This window comes from Pleurodeles waltl, chromosome 7, assembly GCF_031143425.1.
Source record: "Pleurodeles waltl isolate 20211129_DDA chromosome 7, aPleWal1.hap1.20221129, whole genome shotgun sequence".
Taxonomy (NCBI): domain Eukaryota; kingdom Metazoa; phylum Chordata; class Amphibia; order Caudata; family Salamandridae; genus Pleurodeles; species Pleurodeles waltl.
The window spans coordinates 13538806-13562604 of NC_090446.1; the positions used below are offsets into that span (position 1 = coordinate 13538806).

Genomic DNA, 23799 nt, shown 5'->3' on the forward strand with positions numbered 1-23799 from the left:
CTATCTTTTAACAAGGTTTTACCAAGAGGGGCAACAAAATTGAATATTGGTATCCCTACCAGTGCTACTTCGTCTTCTGTGAAGTTTGAGACTTTACAGCAGAGAACAGCAACACAACCATTACTCCCCCTGGTTCCTGGCCTATTAGAACCTGCACAGCAATTATTCCGTACACCTGCATCAGTGAACTCTGCCCCATCTCAACTTCTTAAAAAATGTAAGCCACCTGACCAGGACCCACAGTTCCTTAGATCAGACCTTTCTCCAGATTCAATCAGGATAGCGGCAGCAAGAAAGTCCAACAGTGTTGCTCCTTTATATTCGGGGCCACCAGACCAATAAAACAAACAAATAGATGCTTTTGGAAAAAAGATGTGTGGGACATCAGCGTCTGCCGTGAAAGTTGCCATTGCTTCCACCTTGTTGGAAGGGTATGGCAGGTCTCTGTGGGACTTGTCAAACAGATTTACGGAGAACCTCCCAAAAGAATACAGACAAGACTTTCAAGAGATCTTAAATGAAGGTGGCCAGGTGATGAACGGGCTAATAGATAATAAGTTCAGCAGCAGCGGATCAATCGGATCTTGCTGTTCATGGATATCGTCATGGGATATGCAAACGTAGATAATGTTTGTTCAGATTAACCAGAGTCAAACCAGGGGCACAACACAGATTTTTCATTTTTATTTACCATTATCAGGAAACACCTTTTTTTCTTTTTTTGGGTTTCATGCAGTCAACAAGCTGTCCTGAATGAAAACAGAGATGGGCACGCTGAAGGCTGTTGGTCTGGAGAAGCGGGAAGAATACTGTAGGAGGTACAGACGGTATGATAGGAGATATTTCTCTCGAAGGGTTCAAAAGCCTTACTGGTCTCGCTAACCACACCAGCAAAAACCAAAACAACACTCGCCCTTGAAAACCACCAAGAGGTAGGGGAAACCCAACAGCAGTCTGCATCCACAGGGAAACGTACGGCTAAACAACAAGTCATTACTTCCCTCTTCTTTGCTTGTCATACACGCGTGGGGAGGGGTATGGCAAAAACACCTGGAAGAGTAGTGCATAGTAACAGACAAATGGGTCTTGACTATTGTCCAGAATAAATGATCTCTTTAATTCAGGTCTCCTTCTCTCCCACCATTCAAAAGGTCTGTAAATCAGTAAGACCTTCTGCAAAAAGAAGTCAACACTCCATTGCCGAAGCATGCTTTGGATGAGCTATCACCAGACGGGATTGGGAATTTATTCCTGATATTTTTTTTTGGTGTGAAAAAAGGACCAAAAGAAGAATTCAGACCCATCCTAGATTTTCAAGCACTATACAAGTACATAAAAAACAAAAATTCTGAATAACGTCCGCAATGCCAAATCTCTCCAACTGCACCAAGGAGACTGAATGTGTTCATTAGATCTCCAAGATGCCTTTTTCACATTCCAATATCCGTAAAGCATTGAAAGTTCCTTTGATTCGTAGAAGGATCTCATCATTACCAATACAAGGTCCTACCTTTTGGACTGAAATCAGCTCCACAAACATTCGCCAAATGTATGGCTGTTGTTGCAGCCCATCAAAGAAACATCTTTGTCTATCCTTACCTTAACTACTGGTTAATAAAGGGTATGTCCTCAACGGAGACAAAGAAACATTGACAGTTTTTTCTCAGGACTCACACCAATCTGTGTCTGCAAGTTAACTTCAGAAAGTCTGCAATTTGCCCAGTCCAAAAGACACAAAACCTTGGAGAATTACTTGATGACCATTCTACAAAAGTGTATCCTTTGCAGAAGAGGTCACTATCAATCAATCTGAAATGTCTCAATCTCTTACATACTTGTTACCCAATAGTGAGACAGATTGCATCTCTGCTTGGTCTCGTGGCCTCTTCCATCTTTCTAGTTCCACATACAAGACTTCACATGAGGCCCTTGCAACAATGCCTAGAAGTTCTGTGGAGTCGGCTCTCTGACCAATGGGGAAATAAACTGACCCTTGCACAGGGTGCAATTCAGTCTCTCCCATTATGGAAAGAACCAAAAAAATCTACTGCCTGGAATAACATTCCATCAGCATCTGCCAGCTCAAACATTGATCACCGACGCCTCTATCCAGGGATGAGGAGCTCATATGGGATGCTTGCAAACTCAAGGGATTTGGTCGGACAAAGAAACAACTCATCATATCAGTCTTCTGGAATTGAGAACTCTTCATCTGTACTTGAAATATTTTCTTCCATCAATAACAAACACTTTTCTTGTTCAGACTGACAGTAGAACAACAATGCAAGCAAAGAGGGACTCGCTCTCAACCCTTGTCTCTCAAAGCTCAAGCCATATCGAAATGGTTAATAGACAGGAACTTAACCATAATGGCTCTCCATCTTCAAGGGGTTCAGATTGTACAGACAGATGCACTCACTTGAGTAGTTCAGGAAAATTACAACCAGGTTCTTAACGACGAGGTCTTAAAAGACTGGGGCTATCCTCGCGTGTACTTATTTGCAAACTCCGGCAACTAAAAATACAGAGACTGCGCATCTAGAGTCTTTCAACCAGGGTTTAATGGGAATGCCGTTTTGATAAACTGGTCAGGGAAATTTTTCTACACATTTCCCCAGTTTCTTTCATACCAACAGTACTCCTCACACTCTACATGTCCAAAACCAGGGTGAGAATGAAAGCACCAGATGGCCTTGTCAGTGCTGGTTCACCAATCTTCTTAGTCTTCTGTCCTAAGACCACACAACAGATTGCTTCACAGACAGGATCTCCTGTACAAGTTCGGGGGACAGATACTTCACCTCAGCCTTCCATCACTCAACTTGACAGCTTGGCTCCTAAACTCCTCCAGTATGGTCACTTGGCCTTCCACAAGACTGCATGGACATGTTAGAAGAGACTAAAAGATCTTCCACAAGAAAATCATGTTCTTGTAAGTAGAAAAGGTTTTGCTTATGGTGCATCCAAAACAGACACAATCCACCCTTGTGTCAGGAAGATGTGGTTATGCCCTACCTTCTTCATTTGGCAAGGTCTGGTTTACAGTTTTCTTCGATTAAAGGCCATCTTATGGCTAATGTGGCCTATAGAAACTGTCACAAACGTATTTCTTAAGAATATCTGTCATTAAAGACTTCTAAAAAGGGCTTAAAAATGTATTCCCTTCAGTTAAGACACTATCTCCTCCTTGGGAACTTAACATTGTTCTCTCCAAGTTAATGGGACCCCCATTTGGGCCCATTCATAAAGTCTCTTTACAACATCTTACATGGAAAGTGGCTTTCCTGCTAGCCATTACATCAGCATGAAGAGTGATTGAAATTCAAGCATGTTCTGTCAGTTCCCATTCTTTTTCCGATGAGTAGATGGAACTCACGAAAGAAGCAGCAAATCAGTGCAGGACGTTTCAGGGGTGTGGAATTTATTAAAATATCTACTTGTCCAGGGGACAGGTTGCTTCTCAAATCTACTTGTCCTGTAAAAAGATCTACTTGTCCCTTTGGTGCCATGTAGTGTGGCGACAAATTATGGCAGCAATTTCATTATGTAAGAGCTCTGATAATAGCCTCTCTGATTATGCCAGGGCTACTACCATAGTAGGGCTCGAATACTTGGAGTTTCAATCCCTACTGTAGCATTTTCTGTATTTTGCCACCTTTCTGCAGATCTGCATACTGGGGCTGGAGGAAGCAGTAAGCAATAGTTCCAGGGCTGGAATGCCTTTGAGTCTGCAAACCTACTAACCTGCATGTTTTAAAGATTTTCTCCAGCTTCTCTCTAATATTTTCCCATAATAAGAAAGGTTGGACATTTACTCCTGACAATGGCAGAATTAGAACTTCTTCCAGGGTTGGGAAGAAAGTGGCTGGAGGGAAAATGAACTTGCAAATGCTCAATAGATTTTCACATGAGCAAATCTACACATGCGTATTTACCCATGCTAAAATACAGTTCACAAATATTTTATAGGGGTACGACATATACCATGGGTGCACTTTTGTGACTTTCTTTAAGAATTTGGGGCCACATGTAGGTAGGTTCAGATTTGCGACCTGCAAATTGCGAGTCAGAGCGACTCACAATTTGCGAGTCGCAAATCCAAATGTAGGATGGTGTCCCTGACACCATCTGTGATTCGCAAGGGCTTCGCAAATGCCCACCTCATGAATAATCATGAGGTGGGTCGCAATTTGCGACCCCCTTGTGAATGGCGGCCCTCACAGGGATGGTGGCCTGCTGGAGACAGCAGACCACCATGTCTGTGACTGCTTTTCAATAAAGCAGTTTTTTTTTGTTGTAATGCAGCCCGTTTTCCTTAAAGGAAAACGAGATGCATTACTAAAACGAAAAATGAAACGTTTTCGTTTCATTTTTTCAGAGCAGCCTGCTCTGAAATTTTTTTACAGTGACATTCACAATGGGGAAGGGGTCCCATGGGGACCCCTTCCCTTTTGCGAAAGTGTTAGCACCCATTTGAAATGGGTGCAAACTGTGATTGGTTTGCGCCCGCGTTCGCGGTCACAAAACAATCCTACATTGCACTGCGAGTCGCAATTAGGAAGGGAACACCCCTTCCTAATTGCGAGTCGCAAACCCGTTTTGCGATTCGGTAACCAGGTTACCGAATCGCAAAACTGGGTTTTTGCATCGCAATGTGCTTTTTGCCTGTCGCAAACAGCGAAAGTCGCTGTTTGCGACATGCAAAAAGCTACCTACATGTGGGTCTTGGTCCCTAATTAGGTCTGGTGTTAACAAAGACATTTTGTTTTTATTAAACTTCTATTTCTCTCTCTTTCGGCTGGCTTTCTTGCGAGTGATCGCATTCTGCTCTTCCACAAAGAGCATATTGGCACACAAAGTAGTTTGGTTCAGTGTCAGGAACTACAGTGGCAATCAGTGACGTAACGAAACTGGAGGGTGCCCCTTTGCAAAGAACATGGAGGAGCCCCCTCTCCAGACTCACTCAGGGCAGGTGCTGTGCTGAAGGGGCCCCCTGGAGAGCGGCTGCGGGGCCTTTGTTATGCCACTGGTGGCAACGTGTGCTTTTAGAGTTCAAAAACTTTTGGGGGGGTTTTTGCCAGTGTTTGTTACAATGTTGAGGGCCTGGTAGCTCCCACAACAATAAAGTGTTACAAAAGCCATGTCAAAGCAAGACACGCATTGATGAAACTAAAAGACTTATAAAAATATGTCAGATCAGTTGGCTTTGTCAGTGTTTGTTTATTTTCATGCTTCCCATAATCGTGTTGAAAATGGTTACACTGATTTTCCATTAGAAATATTTTTGGGAAATACTAGCATGCATCAACACATTTTACTAAATGACACTTCATTTGCATCTAATCAGAGAGCATTCTGGGAGCATTATACTTAGCCTCATAGCCTAAACTTTTCAAACATGTGTATACACGTTTTTTTTTTTTTTTGTACTGGAACCAACGTCAGTAGTGAAGTGTGACCTTAAAACATTTATTTACAGCACTCACCCTAATAATGAAGGCTTTCAAATAATGAACCATAAATACAAGTTCGAACAGCATTATCTTTTGGAAACACATTACCTCAACTTCAGAGAGTTCTACTCTCTGCAAACAGGCAGCCAAAGGGTTTGTGCTGCAGAGGGTTGGGCCTACTTGTCCCAAGGACAAAGTAAACATAAAAACTTGTTGCCCTTGACCCCAAACAAGATGTCCCGGGCGTCGGGCGATAGGAATTCCACATCCCTGCGTTTACCAGACACCAATAGGAAAATGTAGTCACCTGTATTCCTAGTTCTCTCCCAGGGGAATCCACCTCAAAGACATAAGCACTGAATAGTCCCGCCAGGTGCAGGGAACCCAGAGCACTTTAAAAAGATTTTCAGATATATATAACAAATATTTCGAGTGTGTTACAGGCCCTAGGCATGGTGAGCAATGAGTAATGATAGATACCTGTGGCAATAATCCCTGAAGTCCCCTAACGTATATTGCAAGTAAATGTTTAAGTGCTTGCGAAGTTCTAGGTGCAATTTTCAGAGAATGAGTTTTTAGCGTTAGGAACATCAAATTCTGCATTGAGCCTTCTTGTCAAATAAGTGATCATGTGTAAATGTAATTCGTGTATATTTTCTCCTTATGGATTTTTTTTTTTTGCTTTTGTAATTAATGACCAGGGGTCATCAAGAGATTTACCTGCAGGCATGTTTTTGTAGAAATGGCTCATTCAGGTTTCATTTGCATGCATCTTCAAATGTGCTTCAAATGAAAGATGTCTATGTTCAACCAGCCAAACCAGTGGTGTTTCTTTACAGGTGAAGGGTCCCGGGAGAAAAAATACCAGGTCCAGCCTGGTTTTGGTGATCGACGGGGGGGTGTTACCTGTGCTCGTACGTACTTCTACGCTGACGAAGCCAAATGTGACCAACACATGGAGACGTTCCTGGGATGTATCGAGGCCTCAGGTTGGTCCTGTCGTAGCTTGCATCTTAGCCAGATTCTAAGATTGGAACAAAATGTTCAGGTACGCCTCACGCTATCGAGGGATTATGCAACTTTTCCTTCACTCATTCATAGGGTTATGATGGGGCCAAGGTCCGTTCTTACTTAGTTCTGTTTAGCTACTAATTTATAAAGCACCACGATTTCTGATAGATTTCCTACCATCAAATAATTGGAAAGTTACAGCAGGAGCCAGTCTCGACCCCCCACAGAATGCTGAATGTTAATTTACAGGTATTTAAATGTTGTGTTTTGCAAAAAAAGACATCCTACAGGCTTCCCTTGCACACTTCCTGCACCTAAGCAGGACTGTCACATACTTCACTTAGCTGTTTATAGTCAGAGACACAAAGTGAGAGGAGTTTGCAATCACCAATCCCTATATTAAAAAAGACACAAGCAGCAATTTGTTAAGAGAAATGGTCTGACAGTTGACCTCTGAAGCAGAGCACATGTCACAAGATAACTACAGAATTTAAAGACATCTTTATTTATTGCTTGGACATTCACGAGCTGGACCTTAGTGCTGGTGTGAGAGACCTCCTGCAACCATTCCAGGCACTCCTAAAGAAAGCCTTGTGATTCCAGGAAAGTACTTGTAGATGGGCCTCATATGGAGGGATCACTTGGGCTTGACAGACATGATCATGTGGCTAGGCAATAAGATCTTCTGCTCTAGAACTCCACAAGACTGAGAAAGTCTGTTCCTCTTGGCCTTCAAATCTTCATCTCCCACCATTGAACCTGCCAGAACCGCCTCACCCGAGGCGCTGGCCAAACAGGGAAAAGTGGACATGGCAGTAAGCCAGCCAATGTTTATACCTCAGAGGGGCTGGCAGCCCTAGTTCTGCTAGTAAGGACCATCTTCTGGTACAGATGACAACTCTTCTCCTACAACCAACATCTGCAAACAGTTACTCTGAAGAACACACAAAGTCCTTCGTTGACAACATCTCCTTCAGTCAAACTTCCTGGGGGGAAGGTGACAATATTAAAGACGGGGGCGGCCCTTGTAAGCCACCTGGAGCCAGAGGTGCTGCATGTACCCTGAACCTAAGGTTCCTGGTGGGAAGACCAGGTATTTGTGGCCAATGATGTAAAATGCAACGAGAACAATTTTTGGATTGAATCAATCAAGGAAATCAATCAATCGTAGCAAGACATAAGGCCAAAGGGAGTATTTATAGGAACAGAAACAGCTGTTCAGTTAGTGCTCAGTGCAAAACTGAGTGAAAACTGATTAAAGCAGCATGGGTTTTCCGGGACAATGAAGGCAATTGGATAGGGGTGGAATTGGTAGGAAGCGACTCTCGGTACCCCTTGTTAAATATGAAAGGGGGTGGTATTTTTTGTTGGGGGTGCTGCCCTAAAGGACAACAAGGATTATCTCCCCTCACCCTGACTGAACCCTACAAATTTTGTTTTTATTGGAATTACAATTTACCCGATGGCTTTGACCCCAGGGAAGGCATCTTTCCATCCTGGGCTTTTGGTCCTTCCCTTACCAATCATCGCAGCCTGGTACATCATGACTACAGCTCCCAGAGTGCACTGGCTGTGTTTTGAGTAGAGCGTAATGTAATCTGCCTATAGCGATAAAGCTGGTGGAAGGAGGCTCTCTGCCCATGATGCTTGGGTGCCCTTTAACAGCGCCACAACCGGCTCTCAAATAATCCATCTTATGCTGTAGTCTCTTTCCTGCTGAGTTATTCATCGAAAATGATATGACTTTTCTGTTGTGTAATAATGGCACCTGTTGATATAGTTTTCTAGTGCTGCAAGTAATTGAACAGGACGCTGCACAAAGGCTGGAAATAATAAGAATATCAATTTGTGTTTATGTATAGTGCTTGCTACGCAGATGACACTGTTTCTCAGCACTGTGCAGGTCTTCATTGTGTCGCGCTGTCTTGGCTTCCACATTCTTTAACTTTGCATCTGCAAACCTAATGTTCCCTACCTCCCTTTAATATGGATTGTTTTCGTCCCCATGTTTTTTTTGGGGTGATCCCAGAAATGGCTATGTGCAGCAGAGAGCACAACACTAACAGACTCACTGAGGAAAAAAACAGGCAAAAGCTCCCTGGGGGAGTAACTGTTCTATATTCAGAGGAATGGAGGAACAAGCAAACACTGTGCTCAGAGGCCCTTTGGAAAAAATAAGTGTTCAGCCTCCAGCCAGGCCAGTTCTTTTGTTCGTTAATCCTATTTCTGTCCTCAGTTCTTGGCAGAGACGTGAGGGAAGCAGGGTAACGGGGCCAGACTGGGAACCCAAAGCAGCCCTGGCAAATGTTGTCTGACCAGTCTCCATAGGGTGCGTAGCGCGCGAGGGAGCCTGGCCACTACAGTGGGGCTTGGCGCCCCCTCCCAAAAAAACAGGGGAAAATATGCATCCTACAACACATTTTTCAATATATATTCATTTGTATTCATTTTTTAAAGGGCATAGTAAATGATGACCTTGCAGTGCACCAGGATCCGACAATCTTTATTGGGGCCCCTCAATGATTCCTTCACCATCACCCTCTCACAGTGCCTCTCATCTCTCCATAGCTGCTCTCGCATGTATTTCATTTGTTTTATAGCGCCTCTCTTACCAGGGTAGGGTATTGGAGCACTTTACATCACACTCGCGTACAGAGACAATGAATCGTACCTGTGTAAATCCGCCGATCGGAAAAGGGACTACAAGATGTAGGATTCATGTCATCCATACTGGTAGCATTTTCTAAGAGTGCTTGTTCTGGGGAAGCATGAACCCAAAATTCAGAATGTCAGTGGTTCGGGTTGACTTTATTAATAACAAATTTCTACGCAAACAAACCCCTTTGAGCAAAATTAGGATAATCAAAAACTGGGTAAAAAAACATTACTTTCTAACCTGCACCGTGCAGTTTGCATGCAGCTCCTTGAAGCCCGTTCATTGCTCACTGTGCTAGATTATGACTGTAACTTATGAACTGCACAGTAACAAAAGGATCTCTGTGACAAAACCAGTATTTCACTGAGCTATGCATAGAAAGTACTGTTCTGTGATCTGCATTGGGCACGTTCTTTGTAGCAGGCATATTAACCCTCTGCGCTACCTTAGAATCAAACCTGCCACTAGACAAAACTCCAATCTCACTCAAGCAGGTACATTAATCACCGAGGTATCTTGGCACTTTTATTGTTGCCTCAAAACTGTTGGAGGCACAAGGAACTCTGCAGTGTTTAAAAGTGCTGCTCTCCTACAAAACCGGCCCCCCAGTAACAAAAGCTGTGAGCAGAACATGATTTGCATAGGGTCACACAATTAATTCAAGGAGGGACCTGAGATTTGACACCAGGTTTCTTAGTTTCTTTTCACGTGCATGCTAGTGCAAGGAGAGGAAAGCGCATTGAAATTCAGACCCTCCCAGACAGAGGAGGTGTATTGCCTGCATCCCTGCAGCTTCATTGTGAAGACTGGAGAATAGGTCTCATTAGAAATTTAGCAACGACCTCGTTAGAAAGGGGAGGCTGATTATTTTTCCTGAGCCCTGCAGATTTGGTTGATAAGTGTAGGGGAGAGGCGCTGCAGGTTCTGTTGTTAAGGTGAGGAAGTTTTCAGGCAGGGCATTTCCTTTTGTGGGTCTGATCACTGCTACAAAAAGGCTGAATGATACCCAGCTGCAAGGTTCTACACCTTATTGTGCCTATAATATGGGTGGTGGATGATCGAGGACGGTGAGGATGCTGTAGGAGAGGACGCCGGGAAGCTCATATGTGGCGAAGTTGGCATGAGACCTTTGCCTCTTCCAATTCCTATGAGGGAGTGCCACAGACGTTACAAGAATTGTTTTTGCCAAAGACACAGGCTTGATTTTCACCTGTAAAATATTTCGTTATACAGTAATAGCGAAGATATGTAAGTACATTAGACTTACCGAATATAAAAGGTACAATGAAAACTGGGATCTGACAGTAATAACAAAGGTCCTGATGAAGGCCTCGGACCCTTTTGGGCAACAAGGGCCGAAACATGTTGACCATTTAAGTGTGATACAGCGGACAGTAAACGTGTCTGAATACCATCACTCCTTCACTTTTTTAATCTTACCCTTATATTTTTTATTCACATTAAACTTCACAGTTCAGGTATGGGAGGTAATTTTATTTTTTCACTGTACAGATCCCAACAGTATCCTCCCCGATTGAGTTGGCACTCACCTGGAGAAGCGAGTATCCAGGTTCGAAACCCAATGAGGACTCCACCCAATAAGATACCTTATCGTTGATCACTTACACAACCGTGGTAATTACTGGTTGAGGGTTTGGGACAACACCTAGGAGACCCTGGCTTCACATAGCAGTATGGTTCACTCTCCTTTGATTGTGTTGTGGGTGCTCCGGACTGAAGACAGCCCTGATAGTACCCATCCTGAGAAGCATTCCTTAACACAGACTCACTGAAACACTCCTTTCTCCTCTGTCTTGCCCAGACCAGCAGAGGAAAGGGGAGGAGCACCTCAATCCTCCCACATGAAACAGTTCTCCTTCGCTGTGTCCTTCATCCGATTTATAGGAACATGACACTATTTTTATTTTCTAATTGTATTCATCGCGTGGGTGAGGGTGGTGTGCGCATGCGCTGCTGTTCTCATGGCCTAGACAGATTATTTATGAATTACTCTCACCTTCTTTTCCATCCTCTGGGTTTCTCCTCTCTCCGAGCACAGCCTGTTGTAAGTCACGTATGTTTTTGCCTCATCTCATTTTAGAGATTTTAAAGTCATGCCCTGCATCCTAACGCTACCGAATCTCCTGTAGCTCGTCTATTACAATCGCCAACCAGTGCGTGAATTCACGCACCCCAACCCTCACTAGAAATCCCAGCTAACGCCTATTAATTTAATCTAGCAGATGGTTTGCATGTTTCTTTTCTTTTAAGGCGGAAGGCTAATCCCAATAAGCAACAATAACCAAAATATCGACCCTGGGCTCCGGAGCAGGGATCTGGAAGCTTTGCTCGCCGACCTGCTTAAGAGTTCAGTTCTTGGAATCGTCCACAGGAATAGATCTCCTTCCCCACAGATGCCTTAATCGCTGCTATGCCTGGCAACAAAATTCACAGATTTTCCACACGTGGAATGCAAAGTAATCCCTTCATCCATTTACCTTCTATCCATTCTTTCAACAACTTGACACATTGTACTAAAGTCAGGCGCTTCTAAAATCGGGTCTGGGTGTCCTGAAGATGACCCAGAACTAACGAGTTGAAACGGCATTGACACACCTTTGACAAATGGACTTTTGGAACTGTATCCGGCATAGAGGTGCACTGAACCCGTGTCATAACAATGTTATGCAGAAACCAACTGTAAATGGTATTTATATAGCGCTTACAGAGCAGTGAAGTGCTTTGCAGCAAGTAGCACCCTACTCCTGACCCAGCTTTAGAGTTAGTTAGGTTGCTAATATGTAGCTTTTCCTTTGTGGATTAGTTGTGATGAGTTTGTGCTCTTTAGGTCCCAAGTGCTGAGCAGTGTTTTAAGTAGGGATAGGGTAGAAGTGGATTTGAAAAGGAAGCTGTGTGTTGTTGGAGTAGTGGACGTGCACCGAGTAGTTGGGGTGCTGTGGATAAAACGTAGTGAGGACTTTGAGAAGGATGATTAGGAGCTCATAGTACTGAGGAATGTCTTGGTTGAGTCAGTGGAGGGATGCGATAAGGTTCAATGGATTTTTTTTTTTTTAACAAGTTACGACTATGTGCTCCTATAAGCAGTGACAAAAGTATATCACTGAGCACGGCTGACCACTGAAACACATCATTTAAATGTTTACATGGACCGTAAACATTTCTGAGTCCGGTGAGGAAGCCTGCACCTTGTTGGTGTAAAATACAGCATCACGTCTCCAGAGAAGTGGCTGGTATGCTGTACTGTATTGCAATATTCATAAGAAGCTTAGAAACCCACATGGGCGCTGAAGCCCTTGCCTACATGGGTAGCATGCGTCACCCAATAGGGTTAAAAGTTTGTAGACTTTGTTTTGATCCTGTGAGGGGAGCGTTTCCACGTTGTGCGTGAGGACCACTGAGGTCTGGTTATCGCATTAGAGGACGCAGTGCGTAGCAGTGTGATGGATAAAGGAATGAGAGACAGGCGCGCATTTTATGGTTTTCAGTAATCTGGCGGCTTTGACCAGCTGTTTATGGTATTTTTAATATTCATAGTCCACCTAGCTGGGTACCACACTTGGTTGCCTATTCTGAGATTTTTCATAGATTGAAGGGGGGAATGGTGGAGTGATCTGCTGGGATGGACTTTAACATCCCATATGTGGGTGTCAATAAGTGATGTAAAAAAGGTGGTCCTATCGTAGCAGGTCAATAGTTGGAACCCACAGTAGTGGACTAAATAAGAATCCTCAGTCGGCCAGCAGCGTGTTGCACATGTGTTCAGTTACTTCATGCCTGCTCACTGGAGTGGACTGATACCGTACTGTGTGATGGACATGGCCATTAGCAGACTTGTCATATTTGACTGCAAGTGTCAAGCAGTAAAAGGCAATTATTTTGCAGCCTGTACGACCTACAATCGACTGCTTAAGCGCTGCATGCTATGTTATTACTGTTATTGTGTTTTGGTCCTAGTCACTGGGGGCAACATGTGACTGGATATATGTTGATAACTAGACAGGCAGAAAAAAGTGTGGCTTCTTTCCTCCAATTGAACAAGGGATATTTAAGATTTAGAAACGTGGACGTTTTATCAGCATAGTCTGTGGCCAAAAAAAAATATTTGTTTCAAACTATTTATCTGATCCCTTACACTATTTCTTTATTATATAATCTTCTATACTCCTGAATTTTCCCTGCTGCTAGCTCATAACATCATTGACGTAACCTTTACACATTACACTTTGTAGCCTTCTGGGTGCATTCGGTTTTAAAGTCCGAAAACTGTTTAAATTCCATGCAAGCAACCCAAACTCTGCCCCAGGGTGCAGATGAACAGCGTATCCACGGAAATGCCTAAGAGCAAACCAGTCCGAGGTTTTTTATTCTGTGGGAGTAGATTATAAAAAAATATGTCCCTCAAACTGTCAGGCCCACTCTCAGCAAGCATTCAATTGTATTGTTGCTGTAGTAATGACATCATTTGCTCAGCATCTATAAAGAAATAATCTGATATTGTTCCCTCAAATCTTTCCATTCTCCTTCGCTTTTGGTTGTAAATTTCTAGTGAACACTCAGTGTTATACACCTGTTTTCCCACAGGAAACTGAGCGATTGACGGATGTGTGAGTACTTTCCACCAGGCTCTTCAGGAATTGTTTCACATTTATCCAATCTTATTTAAGAAGAGCATTTGAACATGTTTCACACGGCCTTAGTACATGTATTTTTGAAGTAGCAGAAGAACTAGAGGTGGACAGGAAAGATTCTAGGGTAAGGTGAACAATGCAGTGTCCGTCTGTGGCGGCAGGTTGAACCGGGGGCGCAGTGCTTTCACCTGGTTTCTAAAACCAAGCCTTGTGTCCAGTAGGCTTCCTCATTCCTTTTGTGAGAGGCTGGTAGGGCTGAAGGACTCCCCAGTCCATCAGTGAATGGTGTCACACTTCTGACTGGGATGGGGCTTCAGCCAGGCGCAAACATTGGTGTTTTCCCTGAGACTGGCTTCTCAAGATCTCCCAGGCCATGTTCTCATGCATAAAGCATTTGTCCTAGGGCCACACCGTAAGAGTTGCCCTATTTTCTTCAAGAAGGTGTAATCAAAATGTTTACTGGTCTTTGAGGAAAGGCTATTTCATCCAATGCTGGATCAAGTTTTGTACAATGGAATGTTCAAAGGGTTGAACCATCTTTTCAGAATCTTTTAAACACCAGAGATTCTTTGTTTCAGCCAGGTCTCCCCCGCCTGTTGCTAGGTCACACCACCACAAAAATACCATCTCCCTACTTCTATAAGACATTTAAAGCTGGGACATTGTACTACTACTGGGTCTTGGAAGACTTTTGGAGTGCGAAGGGGAGCAGCAGCAAAAGACATGCATTCGGAGTAGTGGTCGATGGTGCACGTAGACTTCAGGTTGTTCTAATGAGTATTCCAGAGAGAGCCAACAAGATGAGATGTTTCGGTGTAGACTCCCAGCGGAGGAATGGCCTTCTCCAATGATGGAACATCTGGTGGCCGAGCGTGATCTATGCCTTTCATTGTCCATCATGTTCTGGAGACCACTGAGGAAAGGCACAGTTATTTATTTACAGTTCAGGACATTCTCAAGGGGAGGTTCAACTGAGTACTTGAACCTATCGCAAATGCATTTCATGGCTAATCTTGGTTCCTTTGCAGGTGGCAGCTCGGAAGATGGGTTCTCCGCCATCAAGCTCACTGCTTTGGGAAGACCTCAGTTTTTGGTGAGTACAAGGATTTAGTAGAAGTCAAGACATGCAGTTTGTATAATAGATTAAGATGTTCGATCGAGAAGCATGGTGTCTAATTAATCCACACATCTGTCAAATCATTGGTGTCCTTGCAGCCACAATTTGCACATCTAGGAGACTTTTACTGCTGCTGTTTTGGAGACTAGTTGCATGATACGAAGAATCCTACTAAACAAAATGTCTGCAATATGTTCACACTGCCAGTAGGTTCCCGCTGACATGAATGCAGCATGTTTACAATGTTTGTGTTCCTGTGTCCATTCTAATCTGTTGATGCCAACGCAGCAGGAGCATGTGCTGGCGACCAGGCCTTCGAGATACTTAAGAAGGATATGGAAAGGAACAGTCTACAAGAGACTAATAATTGACATTGTTGAGGCGTATAAAAAAAGAATAGAAAGTAAAAAAAAAAAAAAAAAAAACTCCGACATTTAAATAAGTTTAAGTTAAAGAAATTGTAATTTACCTTTTTTTGAAGATTAATTTCTTACCCTGAATACTTTACATTTCCAAGTTTTATACAGGGAGTGCAGAATTATTAGGCAAATGAGTATTTTGACCACATCATCCTCTTTATGCATGTTGTCTTACTCCAAGCTGTATAGGCTCGAAAGCCTACTACCAATTAAGCATATTAGGTGATGTGCATCTCTGTAATGAGAAGGGGTGTGGTCTAATGACATCAACACCCTATATCAGGTGTGCATAATTATTAGGCAACTTCCTTTCCTTTGGCAAAATGGGTCAAAAGAAGGACTTGACAGGCTCAGAAAAGTCAAAAATAGTGAGATATCTTGCAGAGGGATGCAGCACTCTTAAAATTGCAAAGCTTCTGAAGCGTGATCATCGAACAATCAAGCGTTTCATTCAAAATAGTCAACAGGGTCGCAAGAAGCGTGTGGAAAAACCAAGGCGCAAAATAACTGCCCATGAACTGAGAAAAGTCAAGCGTGCAGCTGCCACGATGCCACTTGCCACCAGTTTGGCCATATTTCAGAGCTGCAACATCACTGGAGTGCCCAAAAGCACAAGGTGTGCAATACTCAGAGACATGGCCAAGGTAAGTAAGGCTGAAAGACGACCACCACTGAACAAGACACACAAGCTGAAACGTCAAGACTGGGCCAAGAAATATCTCAAGACTGATTTTTCTAAGGTTTTATGGACTGATGAAATGAGAGTGAGTCTTGATGGGCCAGATGGATGGGCCCGTGGCTGGATTGGTAAAGGGCAGAGAGCTCCAGTCCGACTCAGACGCCAGCAAGGTGGAGGTGGAGTACTGGTTTGGGCTGGTATCATCAAAGATGAGCTTGTGGGGCCTTTTCGGGTTGAGGATGGAGTCAAGCTCAACTCCCAGTCCTACTGCCAGTTCCTGGAAGACACCTTCTTCAAGCAGTGGTACAGGAAGAAGTCTGCATCCTTCAAGAAAAACATGATTTTCATGCAGGACAATGCTCCATCACACGCGTCCAAGTACTCCACAGCGTGGCTGGCAAGAAAGGGTATAAAAGAAGGAAATCTAATGACATGGCCTCCTTGTTCACCTGATCTGAACCCCATTGAGAACCTGTGGTCCATCATCAAATGTGAGATTTACAAGGGAGGGAAAACAGTACACCTCTCTGAACAGTGTCTGGGAGGCTGTGGTTGCTGCTGCACGCAATGTTGATGTTGAACAGATCAAAACACTGACAGAATCCATGGATGGCAGGCTTTTGAGTGACCTTGCAAAGAAAGGTGGCTATATTGGTCACTGATTTGTTTTTGTTTTGTTTTTGAATGTCAGAAATGTATATTTGTGAATGTTGAGATGTTATATTGGTTTCACTGGTAATAATTAATAATTGAATTGGGTATATATATTTTTTTGTTAAGTTGCCTAATAATTATGCACAGTAATAGTCACCTGCACACACAAACATCCCCCTAACATAGCTCAAACTAAAAACTACTTCCAAAAATATTCAGCTTTGATATTAATGAGTTTTTTGGGTTCATTGAGAACATGGTTGTTGTTCAATAATAAAATTAATCCTCAAAAATACAACTTGCCTAATAATTCTGCACTCCCTGTAGGTGTGTTGTCATTTTTCAGTAATGTGAGTGTGTGACTTCCCATTTGTTTGCTGGTCTTTTTTTTCTTTACTTTTTGCAGTTTGGGACTCTCACCCTAACTTCCTTGCTATCTTTAGTTTTAATTGATTTTTTTTAATATCAAATTTTATTGTTTTCTGCATAAAATATACAAACTATGATTTTAATGGAGTTTTGCTGTGTAGCTACCTTTTCTGTTTGTTTCTCCTTTGGCATATTTGCTGAAACCCCTCCTGTACTGCCATATACCAGTGACATTGATTCTTTGCAGCCAGTCTGTTGTAGATTCTGAAAAGATCTTCCAGGTTTTTGAGTTTATTTTGTATGTTATATTGATTTTATATAGCACACAAATCACCCGAGAGGGTATCTAGGCACTTGGAGAGGGGTGTGGTCCTCAGGGTGCTCATACAAAGAGTCGGGTCCTCATCCTCTTGCAGTACTCAAGAAGTGAGGGGGAGGCGCTGATGTGTTGAGGGAGGTTGTTCCATGTCTTGGGTGCAATCGAGGAGAATGAGTAACCTCCATTTTTTGCTTCTGCGTATGTGGTGCATGTGTGCGAGCGAGAGCGTATGTGTCCGGTGGGTTGGTGAAAGTGTATGCGGCTGTTAAGGTATCCTGGTCCTGTGCTGTGTCGGGCTTTGTGTGTGAGAAGTTTGAATTGGCTGTTTCTGAATGGGGAGCCAGTGAAGTTTCCTGAGGTGCGGTGTGATGTGGCTGCAGCGTAGGGGGTTGAGTTTGAGTCGTACAGCAGTATTCAGGATGGTTTGGACTCTGTAGGAGTTGTTTAAAGATTTCGGCGTAGAGAGGGCTGCTGTTCAGCCTTCTGGTGAAGGTGATGAAATCATATGGCACCCAATTCGTTCTTGATAAATGAGTGATTTTGAGAATAGAGCTGGTTGCTGTGAGCGCTTTATTTTGAACACCTGGATAGTAACCTCTCAGCAATGTGTGTTGTGCATTACTTTGATTGTAAGTTTGGTATAACAACTGATCTTCAGGCAGTAACTATTTCAATGAGAGATTTCCATTTCTGCGGACAGTAGTGCACTCCTCAGGGTGTTCTTTGGCAGGATACTATATTTCTCCAGCAGTACAGAGTCAGTAAGTACAATAAGTCTGTTTTTGAGCAATCCTTCTCCGCGTCTGTGATGATGCTAGAACAGCTGGAGTTGAAAGAAGGCATTTGTTTTATTTCCCTTCTCCATTAGGTCTCGGGTTTTATGCCTTCCAAGCCTGAACACTGGCTTCAACATAATCCAACTTTGTGTACCATCTCAGGTTCCTTGTTGGACATATCTGAGGACACATAAATACTTTTGCCTGTGGTGTGATCACCCCATACATGGTGGTACTCCTTTTACAACCAAGTATGTGACTCGGTGGAGGAGTCAGCCCTGCCGGAAGTCGTTTCTTGCCCACAGTATTGGCTCTCCTGCGATAATCTCTGAGCTCAGCAGTAGTTAATTTTTGTGACCCCTACAGAGTAGAGTAGAATCCAGGATAGTCATAGGAAGGTGGAATTGGTGCCCGTTGAGTCAGTTATGCGATGCGGAAATGTGGCTTTAACACTGAGGACCTAATGGAATGAGGCTGTCATTTGTCCGTGTCCTGTCTGATTTGGGGATTAGGATTATTCTGAACAGAATTTTGCTCTTTTACAGCTCTCGGTGCTGGATATGTAATGCCACAGGTAAAAAACATTTTTCATGGTCTACCAGTGCAGCTAGAAGGCTCGGTATTTGAAGACACTGATGAAGTTACTTGTCAAAGTTCCCTCTTCAGGGTGTTGTGTGTTAATTATTTACTTCCCTTTCTTCACAGCTTCAGTTCTCAGAGGTTCTAATAAAGTGGAGGCGCTTCTTCCACCAGCTCGCCGCAGATCAAGGCAAGATTGGGGTTGCAGCGGTGGAAATCGAGCTCGAAGTGGAAAAGCTGCAGGTGAGGAGAATTATCTTGGCGTGCTGCCTGGGAAGCTCTGCTCTCAAGCTCCAGGACTGACGAGCGCTTCGCTGCATCTTTTGACCGCACAATCATTAAGGTCGTGCAAGGGTCGAAGACACTGACGCTTCGGCCCTTCATCCTCCTGGATGTTCGTTTTTCCTGAGGCGAATGTATGCTGGGCGGGCGGGCACCCGACACGCCGTAACGAAGGCGTGTGTGTGTTTTACGAATCACTCGAAGGAATGATCCAGCACTTCAGTTAATGTGAACAATTAATATTGTTGCCTCGCTCTATAAAATCTGTAGAAAGGCTGACTCAGAGCGACTTGTGGCAAGGTGTGAGCGGGCATGTGTTCAGAAGGGGAATATTCACTCCATCATCAACCTAAATGATTATATACTTCAGTGGCTGCTGGCCATAAGCATTGACCCCATGATGGGCCATCAGTTTAATCACCTGAAGGAGTCAATTCATGAATAGTTGAATGTTACTCGTGAGGCTGATGCCTTGGCCCACGAGCCTTTCAAAGACCAGAAGAAAATTCTCATTGTGGGGCGTATCTTGAATTAAGCCTGCTTTTACTTTCTACTGTAGAAGTTAATTTTCATTATTTTAAAATTTGTTACATCTCTTTACATTCCAGTTGTAAGCTGCTTCAAGCAGGGATTTTGAGGGCCATACTGAAAGGACCACTCCACGAGTTGGACATGAGCCACAGAAAAGGGTGTATGAAACTCTGAGGAGGAATGGGATTGGGGGATGAGTACTTTAGCAGTCAGTACAGCTCAAGGCAGAAGAGATTTTATGTCAGAAACTTTCATAATGAAGGATAGAACTTTATCCGAAAGGCAAACATTGGCATGTTGGAGTAGACGATCTAAGTCAGTCTTTACGGGTCCTCTGCCAAGCGATTGGTGTCAGTGGTGCTTGGTACTCATTTTAGGGATGTCTATATTATCTGAGAAATGTTTCTGTAAGGACAGTTTACAATGACATGCCTGGTTCTTGAATAGAAGTAGCGCTCAGAACAGCATGCTAAAGTGTCTGTCTTGTTCCTCAGGAAAGTCTGGCGAGGCTTGGGATTGCAACCAAGGACGAGAGTCAGCACTGGTTTACTGGAGAGAACATTGGAAACTCCGGGTAGGTTGGATGCTCAGGAATACTTCACTGTTGTGGCGATTCAATACTATTCAGCATTCTGAAGATCATGATTTTAGTACTTAGGACCAGTAGCATAGAACATGTTTACAGGTTGTAAGAGGGAACAACTGCATCGCAGCACCTTTGTTAGTAGCACTATTAGTCACCTTCTGCCAACATCCTCTCCTAGCAGACGTGTCCTGTTTCCCCAGCATGGGATCTTCTCCAGATTGAAGTTCTTCTTGGCAGTCTGAGAGGTCCCAGACACTTGAAATTAGTTTTTTTTTTTATTTTTTTTTTATTTTTTTTTTTTAGCCCCTTTCCCTCCATAGCCATAAATTCCTAAGCTAGGCCTGTTGATATTATATGGTGCTAAAACGTAGTTGGCTAGGATTAACTGAGAGGCGCAGTTATAATGTTGATGTTTGATCTTCATCTTCTTTTTTTTTTGGTATAATTTTTCCATCTAAACAGGTGTTAATAGTGAGTACTCTACCAGCCTAAATCCGTCAGTGTCCTGATGCCTTGTGAACCCTGTGCAATGTCTCTTTTGGAGGCGCGTGAAGATTTGTCCATTCACCATTGTCCCAATCTGGTGGCTCCCACCAGAGCCGCAGGGATCTGATCTCTAGGTCCCTGGTGCACCGACTTGGTTCAGTCCACCCGCTTGAACCAACGAATCCAGCTTCACTGCGACATACACAGCCCACTCGCTGCTTGCGATCAGTGCCATGCGATAAGTTCAGGGACAGCAGTGGAACAATCTTTCATTAATGAGCAACACGGTCAAGGATCATTAAAATATTTATATAAAAGATAATAGATAAAAGAAATGATGCATTTCATGAAAAGTGAAAACAACTGGGAAAAATGGTATCCTGGTCATTACATTGTGTATCCCTAAGACGCACTGTGCTGTCTCCAGGCGCTAGAGAGCCTTTGGTTAAGGCACCGGAAGCTGGTGCTGGGCCTAACTTGATCTTCGCCCACGTGAAGTTCCTCTCCTAATCGGTGGTTAAATACTGGGGTTTATTTACTATTTGACCACAAGTTTTATCTCCTATTTACAAAATAAAACAGGGTTTGGAGATACTGATACAACACAGCATTAAATATGTCAGCTCGATCCATGTGTTGACGTTAAGCATCCGTCTTTGTAAACAGTACGTTTATGTTGCAAGCAGCCATAAAATCATGGCTGACCCACTAGTCAAAACAAAAAAAGCTGTCCGCCTGCAGAGCGATCGGCCACACTATATCAGGATTTTTCTTGTGTTTCAAACACTTGTCCCTTTCTACTAAAAAGAAATGGAAAAAATGTAAAGTAGAAAAGTCCTAAAAGACAAGTGATGAAAATGAGTCTGGAGAGATAAACGGTAGAAATAGAATCTGAAAAGGAAGCGTTATAATGTCTGCGACAAACCTGGAATAACTCCTAAACAAAACAATAAAAAAAGTGCGTCTCTGTCTTCGTGCAGCTGCTTGTTGAACATTTTTAAACTAAACAATTTGCAGAACTGTCAGCCATTATCACAAGTTTCTTCCGAATCTTGATCATCAGCATTTCAGGACACATATAGGGCAGTGGTTCCCAACCTGTGGTCCGGAGATCCCTGGGGGTCCGCAAAACCTCCTCAGGTGGTCCGCGACTGCTTGCAAAATAAGATAATATTAACAGATTAGGTCCCCAGCTTTCAATTATGACTCAGTGGGGGGGGGGGGGGGGCTGGGAATCCCTGGAATCCAATACAAATTCAGTGGGGGTCCCCGGGCTCAGGTAATGATAAAGTGGGGGTCCACAGAAGTCAAAAGGTTGGGAGCAACTGATATAGGGGACTGGAGAATATGCTAGAAACTTGCATTCCATGGAGTCGGATATTCTCGTGGTGACGTTCAGTAACACGCGTTCTCATAACGAAATAAAAAGGTCTCTGCATCGAAACACACGACGATCAAACCATGATATGAAGATGACACATACACGAGTGTGCACCAAGCTTGTCTGTGTGAATGGTTGCCACTCTTGCGCACTTTCTTGTGTTTACCACTTTAAACTCGGCTGTCTGTGCAGCAGTTGTACCTCTCTGGTCATGACCAGTGGCTTCTGGGTGCAGTGCATGCATGTGGACTGTCCCAGCCCTTCTTGCCCCTGAACCTGCGTGGCCTGATGTCTGCCCATTCCATGCGGTGAGTTTGTCTGTATTGAGAGCCTGCTGGGCATGGCTTTTAAACATGCCCACAAGACCCTGAAACACAGACCGTGGATGACACCACGTGAGTCCGTCTCTGTGGTTGCAGGGTCCGCAAGGAATGGCCTCAGGGTCTGCCTTCCAGCCTCTGCATGTCAGGCGTGCTGCTTATCCATGCCATGGTTTAATCCCTTGAGCAGAAAGCCTGCTCTTCACTGCCTTCAGCTGTGTCCACAAGGCTCCATGTGCTTGGGAGGATGTTTGGCCACTTTGGCCACATGTCACCCTTCATCCAGAGTCTACTGGGCAATGCCATGAGCTCTGGGCCTTTGGTGTTCCTTCCGCCAGCCCCCACTTTGCTCAGAGCCTACTAGATATGAAATTTAAGTGTTTTTCCAGTGGGCTCTGGACTCAAAGTGCATACTTGGCAGTAGTCTGAGAACACTCTCCCTGTTTTCACAGCAAGCTGGTTATACCTTCCAGAGTAAGGCCTTCTGCTGAGGCCATGCATCTGTTACCGTTGCCTGTTCCACCCCAAACTCCCTGGACACAGCCTGGTGCTGTATGTAGGGCCTCTCCTGGCACATGATCATGTGTTTGTCCATTCCTTGGTCCAGTCCCCCTGCTCTGCTTCCCCTAGGACCATGTTTGACACAGCTTGAGCTTTGCACAGCAGGCTCTGTGGACACAGGCAAGGGTTCTGGGGGCACACCCTTTAGCCAATCTCTGCCACCAGAGCACGCCTGGCACAGCAAGGAGTTGTGCCCAGAGGGATGAGGGCACAGGTTGTTGCCATCTGATGACCTTGTAACCTTGTTTTGTGTTCTCAGAGCTCATTCATTATGTCCCTAGGCTGTGGCCATCTCTCTAATAAATGCCATACCTTGTACCAAGCCTCCCTTCTCCCAGTCTCCTAAAGGTAGCACCCGCGGGCATGCCCTACAGTTGCTGGGCGCAAGCGATGCTTTCTCTGTGTTTTAATGTAACTGCTCTGCTGAGCTGGTACAGTGCATCCTTTAGCAGCGATAACTCTGAAAGCTTTACGGAGGGTATTTTTGCATTCTCCCTTCTCAAGTATTGTGTGTGACAATTTGCACCCTTTGGAACTACCTAGAGATGTAGTACCAATAAGTACCAGGGCCACATAGTACCAGGAACCTGCGATGGCTAGTGCCCATGTTCTGTGTCCAGTGCACACTCATACTAATATGGCTTCAGCATCAGCATAGGGTGAAGATACACTAATCCCATCTCATTATAAGTCAGAATTTGAATATAAAATATGCGTGGTACGACCCATGTTTCACATTAACCTCTGTATGAGACAAGGAAACAAATTGTGCATCTTTCTGGACTTTCTAGCCTTCCCTCCAGCTGCCATGTACCCACCTTGCCCATGTCCTCTTTCAAATGTTTCCACAGCAAGTTTGTTCGGGTATTAAGCATTCCCTGCTCGACCAGTTTATCCAGAAGATATAAAGTGAGTTTGGTGGCCCAACTTTCCATCCCAGATCAGGTACCTGGTAACAAAGGACCAAATAC

General features: G+C 43.9%; 2 protein-coding genes across 3 annotated transcripts in view; one reads left to right on the forward strand and one right to left on the reverse strand.

The window, feature by feature from the left end:
* The window catches only part of PRODH (proline dehydrogenase 1), a 94639-nt gene that overhangs the window by 33755 nt on the left and 37085 nt on the right, over positions 1-23799 (forward strand). For both annotated transcript variants that reach the window (XM_069242800.1, XM_069242801.1), the window contains exons 4-7: positions 6293-6442; positions 14798-14862; positions 18808-18924; positions 19989-20068. In XM_069242800.1, coding sequence (XP_069098901.1) covers positions 6293-6442; positions 14798-14862; positions 18808-18924; positions 19989-20068 — 412 coding nt within the window. The remainder of the gene's footprint in view (positions 1-6292; positions 6443-14797; positions 14863-18807; positions 18925-19988; positions 20069-23799) is intronic.
* The window catches only part of LOC138303556 (C-type lectin domain family 2 member B-like), a 150093-nt gene that overhangs the window by 30660 nt on the left and 95634 nt on the right, over positions 1-23799 (reverse strand). The gene's annotated exons all lie outside the window — the stretch shown is intronic.